The sequence below is a fragment of the Lissotriton vulgaris genome, unplaced genomic scaffold (assembly GCF_964263255.1).
Source record: "Lissotriton vulgaris unplaced genomic scaffold, aLisVul1.2 SCAFFOLD_501, whole genome shotgun sequence".
In the NCBI taxonomy this organism is placed as follows: Eukaryota; Metazoa; Chordata; class Amphibia; order Caudata; family Salamandridae; genus Lissotriton; species Lissotriton vulgaris.
The window spans coordinates 1185895-1193207 of NW_028251408.1; the positions used below are offsets into that span (position 1 = coordinate 1185895).

Below are 7313 nucleotides of genomic sequence, written 5' to 3' on the forward strand. Positions count from 1 at the left end.
CTGGGTTGCTCGGTTTAAGGCGTGAGTCGAAACGCGTAGGCATTGTGTGTTGAGTGTTGCTGCATTATAGAATTAATAAAACAGTAGTGAGCGCTTGGACAATGGTTTGTCGTCTTCGTGGGACACAGAGTGAGAGTGCGGCTGATCGTCCTTTGAATGAAGTCGTTTTGTGGTGGTTTATCGCAGGGCCATTGTTGTAAATCATTATGCTTGGTTAAGGCATATGCATGGTAAAGACTGGCGTGGTAAAGGTGTTACGTGGTCAAGGCATATGCATGGTAAAGACTTGCGTGGTAAAGGTGTTACGTGGTAAAGGCATACGTGGTAAAGGCATTTGTTGGAATGTATGACATTACAATTATTCTAATCCTGCACTATCTCATGACTTGAAACTAAACCCTGAGCCTTGATAAACTGGACACAGACAGCCCAAAAAAAGTGTAAAAACATGTCCAGGAATGTCATGTCACATTGTCATCACATGCCATTTTCCCAGTGCATTGTACCATTTCCCCAGTTGTGCCCGGATAAATGGTGCTATGTACCATATAGCACTACTCGCCACCATGTTTAGAGGGTGATCCATTTCTCTTCCTACCCTGGAAGGAGAGTTACTCCCGCATTTTGTTGAAGTGAAACTCTAATTGTTTCCAGTGTCAGAAAGAGTCAGATTGGGGTCTGTGAATGCTCACTTGCTCAGAAGTTAGCGGTCATTCACAAACTGACAAGGTGAAGCATGCGTGCGCTGCATTTACTAGTGTGTGATTCTACACATGCAAAACATGTACACCTGGCAGCTATCATCTGACTAGTTTTGTTTTCAAACATTGTAAAATGAGTTGCTTAGCCCTAAAAACTACAAATATTTGTGCATAGATAAGCTGTAAATAACTCATCTGGGGGCACAGACAAACCCACTGACACCAAGAGAGAAACAGTAATAACACTTATTCACAGGCCCTAGAAAACCCCCTAGTCCTGCTCATCATACAGACCCATCTCCCTCCTAAACGCTCATGCTAAACTATTCACAGGCATTCTGGCACACAACTTAGACCATTCATAATGGCCTTAAGACTGCAAGCCACAGCAGCGGTGAGATAATACTGTGCCATTAATAAAATGGATGCTTTCCAACACTGAGAAGACACTGGACACAATGTCCGCCAAGGGCCCGATTTATATTTAGGCGGATGGTTTATTCCGTCATAAATGTGGTAGGTGTCCCGTCCACCCTATTAAAAGTGCATTATATCCTGTGGCATTTGTAATAAAGCGGATGGAATCTGTTATGTTTGGGAAAATAACCTGTCCGATAAACTCTAAATCAGGCCCTATGTCTGCAGCAAGTGTTGTAGAAGGAGCAAGAGCCAGCATTATAGGAAGAGGGCCTAGAGGCAGATATAGACCCAGAGGCACTGAAGCACCTACCTGTTCACTTCCTCTGTTTATACCTCATAAGCACCTACCTGTGCACCTGCTCTGTTTGTACCTCATAGGTACCTATATGTGCACCTCATCTGTTTATACCTCACAAGCACTCACCTGTGCACTTCCTTTGTTTATAGCTAATAGGCCCCTTCCTGTTCACCTCCTCAGTTAGTACCTCCCAGGTGAGCTTCTGAAATGAAGCTTCTGAGCTCCGTACTGCCAACCGTGGCCTCTTCTCTATCGGAAAAACAGAACAAAGTGGCTGGACAGGAAAATTAACAAAACAGTTTTCAGACACGCAGTCAATATGTACCACGTGACCACTGGTAGACAGGCAGGCACTTCATTCCATCTACCCCGCCTGTCCCCTGGTTTCATAGTCCTATGGACTGGTCGTACCTTTGCTTCATGCACTAATTTTGCATTGTACATAATTGCAATTTATTTTGATCACTGAATTGTTTCATTGTTTTTGGCGTGTCATTCTTATTTGTTTAGCTTGATTTGTTGTTGTAAGTATTGTACATTTGTAAACTTGTATATTTGTAGATATTGTACACATGAATTCACTGTCGTGACAGTTTTTGTTTTGTGCTTGTGTTTTTGAAATTTTGATAACTTTAGTCAAAAAGAAAATAAATTTGTTTTGGGATACAAACCCAGTGGTCACGTGGTACATATTGACTGCGTGTCTGTAAACTGTTTTGTTAATTTTCCTGTCCAGCCACTTTGTTCTGTTTTCCCTGTTGCTGAGATCCGGGCTGGGCAGATGTAGGATCCAAAACCTTTACTGTTCCACACTCTTCTCTATCGGGCCATTATCAGACATCGGCTGTGTGCATGCTTCAAGTGTATCCCCTGCCACAGGGAATGGAGCCATGAGACTTCACCCGTGGACATCAGACACCTCTTCCCGCTCTACCAAAGCCCTGTCGAGTCACAAAGTAGCATCCTGGCCTTCAGACAGACAACAATAAGTCAAATATCTTGTAAATGTTGAAAAACAAAAACAATTATTAATATGCACACATCTGTTGGATGCTTGATATTTCAGTTAAATTATTGGTTGTGATGGATTCTTTATAAGGAATAAATGACTGATATTGTTGAATAATAAATTACATGATTTAATGTTTGTTTGCCAAATCTGTGTGCGCAATATAAAGTCGGGCCATTAGATTAACCCCTCATTCTGTTTCACAGAAAACCCTGGAAGGAGCTGCTGATTGAAATACAACAGGATCTTAACTTGATCTACTTTAGGAAGAACCAAAGACTCACTTTTTAAGTTGTCATTCAGTTCAGAATCAGGCACTAGTTCAATGGAGATGGATATATATTCCGCTGATAGAAAATCCACCTCAACTCGGGATAATGCTCCAGCCTTCCAGGTTAGAAGGATCCAGAAATGCTTGAGCCCGGAGGGCTGTAAAATGTGTTGAAGGTGACTTAGGGCATTATTACGAGTGTGGCGGTCTTCCAAAGGGACTACCTCAGCGGAGGTACCAGGCAGACTGCCAAGCCCATTGTGACCCCGCCGCCGGATTATGACCTAAATCCAGGGTGGGTGGGTAGTGCAGCAGCGATCTTGCAGGGGCTGTATTAGGCTCATTGGAGAGCCTAAACAGCATACCACCACCTTAAGAGTGCCTGCAGCACGTTCCTGCACCATGTCATGCATGGCACACTGTGCAGGAACAAGGGTGCAATTCCATGAGGTTGCACAACATGTGCCCCCCGCATGCAACCCCAGGAGAAGAATCGACCGGGGAACTGTTAGGGCCCCCTCACCTGCATGTCCTTTATCCTTTTCATGGCGGCGTCCCCGCCAGGGAAAAGGAAGGTGGATATGCAGACCGTAATATGATCGGCGATGTCGGAATCGGCACTGCCAACATATTTGGGGTGTTTGCAGACCGCCTCCACAGCGGGATCCTTGATCCTGGCGGGGGGGGCGGTCCCACCACCACACTCATAATATGGCGGTCAGTTCGCCTGGATGGTGGCAGTTGGACCGCAACCGCGAGTACCGCGATCATGAGGACCGTCGCACTTATAGGAAGACTCTTAATAAGCTGCTAGGTAAAGGCGGGAGTTGACATTTGAGCTGATCCAGTGTGAACAGGAAAGCATTGTGGAAAAAGGTGTCTGGAGTTACCTTTGTCATATATACTTCCTAAAGAGCTACCTTTGTCATGTATACTTCCTGAAGAGTTACCTTTGGTAGCTTCTTTCTGAAACTGAATTAACAGCAGAGCTTCCTGATTCCTCTCTTTTTCCACAACCTGTTCTGTTTAAATGAAATCTTGTCCATGTATATCTACGTAAAACTCTACCTGTAGCACGAGTTCTCTGTGGCTGCCCTTTCTTTAGTAAGTTACTCTGTCAATAATGGTAAATCCCTGCCTTTTCAGAAGTAAATACAATGTGACATGTTCAACCACAGTTTTATTGAAATATCCATGTATGGTAAAATGATCCTTACTAAATTTTAAATATGGTAGAGAAGAGATGTCTTATCCAGCTGGTTAAATATTGTGTATTCACATTCTTTACATTTGCATTTAGTAATATTGCATTTCTTTGCATCCGATAGAAAATAGGACTTAAAGGCACGGATTGATTATGAATAATGAAGATAACACATCAAACCTGAAAACATTATCAGAAATAAGGAGCTCCAAAAACATCAGTGCAATCAGATGCAGAGGACAGATCCAGGAAGAAGCAGTCAAAGGCAATTCAGTGAGTGTCCGAGTCTGAGATCTGCACCTTGACACCCCAAGACGAAGAAATGACCTCTACAAAATTAAGGCAACAAAACTGACAAATCACCTGCTGTATAAACAAGCGTCCAACACCAGCTTTGATCATGAGGCTGGTATGAGAGTTGGAGGAAGGTCTCGTGTCTATTTGGGATCCATAGCTTGGAACAAAATCCCATTGCAGCGTTGAGCTGTTAGCAATATGATAATGTTTAAAAAAGGTTGAAAACTTGGCTTTTTGACCATGTTTGAAACAAACTGATTTACTTTCTTTTCTGACCTGTGCTTTGCCCCGGGACACTCTTTGGAGTAGCTGTACACATTACGAGTCGCTTCACCATCATGATATGGCTAGAGCATTGCTTCTCTATCTAAACTGGCAACAGACCACCATTCAGTGCTCCAGGTGTATTGCAAACTCTTCCTAGCCAAACCGCAGGCACCAGGGAAAAGCACAACGAAGTGGAGCCTAACAACTGAAGGCTAAAGGAAAGCGGAGATCTGCTCTCTAAAGTACAGAGTATTGTCCCAATTTGCACCTACCGGAACAAAGATTAAGCTTTACCCGCAAGCATGCGAAGCCATTATCCAATCTAAAGTTGCAATCACCCACATGGAAGCCTTACTGATATTATGAATGTGGCAGGTATTTAGTGAGTCTTGTATTTTATTGTTAAATCGGAAATCAAGCGTCCAAAATATAACACGCATACAGGGAATGTGAAAATAACGCAAGTAGTTTATTAACTATGCTGACCCTTCAGGAAACACGGTCAGGAGAAAAATCGTGCAATTCCACTGAATATGTCAAGAACTTTAGCCAATTAGAAACCCTAAAAGAGCATCAGCGAATACAAACAGGGGAAAAACCATACCATTGCAATGAATGTGTAAAGAGCTTCAGTCAAATTGCAAATCTCAACACACATCAGAGAATACACACAGGGGAAAAACCATACCATTGCAGTGAATGTGTGAAGAGTTTCAGTACGTTAGCAAAACTCCAAACACATCAGAGAATACACACAGGGAAAAAACCATACCATTGCAAGGAATGTGTAAAGAGCTTCAATCACATTGCAAACCTCCACAGACATCAGAGAATACACACAGGGGAAAAATCATACTATTGCAAGGAATGTGCAAAGAACTTCAATCAGATTTCACAGCTACACGTACATCAGATTATACACACAGGGGAAAAACCATACCATTGCAGTGAATGTGCCAAGAGTTTCAGTACGTTAGCAGACCTCCAAACACATCAGCGAACACACACAGGGGAAAAACCATACCATTGCAAGGAATGTGCAAAGAGCTTCAATCACATTTCAAACCTCCACAGACATCAGAGAATACACACAGGGGAAAAACCATTCCATTGCAAGGAATGTGCAAAGAACTTCAATCAGATTTCACAGCTACACGTACATCAGAAAATACACACAGGGGAAAAACCATACCATTGCAGTGAATGTGTGAAGAGTTTCAGTACATTAGCAGAACTCCAAACACATCAGCGAACACACACAGGGGAAAAACCATACCATTGCAAGGAATGTGCAAAGAGCTTCAATCAAATTTCAAACCTCCGCAGTCATCAGCGAACACACACAGGGGAAAAACCATACCATTGCAGTGAATGTGTAAAGAGCTTCAGTCACATTTCAAACCTCCAAACACATCAGAGAATACACACAGGGGAAAAACCATACCATTGCAGTGAATGTGTAAAGAGCTTCAGTCAGTTAACAGGCCTCCAGAGACATCAGCGAATACACACTGGGGAAAAACCATACCATTGCAGTGAATGTGTGAAGAGTTTCAGTACATTAGCAGAACTCCAAACACATCAACGAACACACACAGGGGAAAAACCATACCATTGCAAGGAATGTGCAAAGAGCTTCAATCACATTTCAAACCTCCACAGACATCAGAGAATACACACAGGGGAAAAACCATTCCATTGCAAGGAATGTGCAAAGAACTTCAATCAGATTTCACAGCTACACGTACATCAGAAAATACACACAGGGGAAAAACCATACCATTGCAGTGAATGTGTAAAGAGCTTCAGTCACATTTCAAACCTCCAAACACATCAGAGAATACACACAGGGGAAAAACCATACCATTGCAGTGAATGTGTAAAGAGCTTCAGTCAGTTAACAGGCCTCCAGAGACATCAGCGAATACACACAGGGGAAAAACCTTACCATTGCAATGAATGTGGCAGTAGTTTTATTTACTCTTCAGCATTAAATCATCAGCGAGCTCACAAAGGGGAAACAAATCTTTTAAATGCCATGAATGCTTGAAAAGCTGTAGTCCATTATCATTCCTAAACAGGCATCAGCGAACACACACAGAAGAAAAGCCTTCAAGTGCAATGAATGTGTGAAGAAATGTAGTCAATTATCAAGCCTATGTAGACATCAGCTTACACACACTCTGTAAATACCGTACAACTGTAGTGAGTGTAGAAGTACCTTTAGGAAATCTTACGCATTAAGGATTCATCAGTTAATGCACACAGAGAAAAATCCTTTCAGGTGCAGTGAATGTGTGAATATCTTCTGTCAGTTATTAAACCTACGAATGCATCAACTAACATACACAGAGTAAAAATGAGCATTGCAATGAATGTTAGAAGTGATTTTGTCAACTGCGAACAAACATTGGGTAAAACTTACAAGTGTACTAAAAGTGTGACAAGCTTTTGTCAATTTCTGATCCTAAATAGCCTCAGCGAACGCACACCTTCATTTAACTCACTTAGAAATAATCCTAGAGATGCAGTGAATGTAAAAAGAACTTAAGAACATTAACAATAATATTGACTCATCTGAGGACATATACAGGAGCAGAACAGTGCAGTTATTGTGAGATGAAGGAATTACAGGAACAAATATATAATTATGTGTGTTATTCAAATACCAGATGAATGAAGAGTCGACTAGAAGAAATGAAGAAAACCAAAGATTTGTAGAATAATAAAAGTGTCTGTTCCCAGTGATTGTTCACTTCGGTACACATAGAAAAAAAAACGTGATATAACAGGAAATCCACTGGGAGACTAGCACAATGTGAAATAAAAGAAAAGAAGAACTGGTG

The 7313-nt window shown here is 41.9% G+C and overlaps 1 protein-coding gene across 4 annotated transcripts; it reads left to right on the forward strand.

Moving 5' to 3' along the window:
* Window positions 1-4038: 4038 nt before the first annotated feature.
* Window positions 4039-6913, forward strand: LOC147662908 (uncharacterized). Of its 4 annotated transcripts, none has more exons than XM_086950804.1 (2): window positions 4039-6131; window positions 6216-6913. In XM_086950804.1, the coding sequence occupies exons 1-2, from the start codon at window positions 4946-4948 to the stop codon at window positions 6515-6517; spliced, it is 1488 nt and encodes a 495-aa protein (XP_086806930.1). In that variant the 5' UTR covers window positions 4039-4945; the 3' UTR covers window positions 6518-6913. The 4 variants fall into 4 exon arrangements, with proteins under 4 accessions (XP_086806930.1, XP_086806931.1, XP_086806932.1 ...); XM_086950805.1 differs by having other exon boundaries at window positions 4039-6047; XM_086950806.1 differs by having other exon boundaries at window positions 4039-5111; window positions 5364-6913.
* Window positions 6914-7313: the final 400 nt, after the last annotated feature.

Bases quoted from the DNA above. Each gene is read 5' to 3' on its own strand.
- LOC147662908 (XM_086950803.1), top strand. From the start codon at position 4,946: ATGCTGACCCTTCAGGAAACACGGTCAGGAGAAAAATCGTGCAATTCC.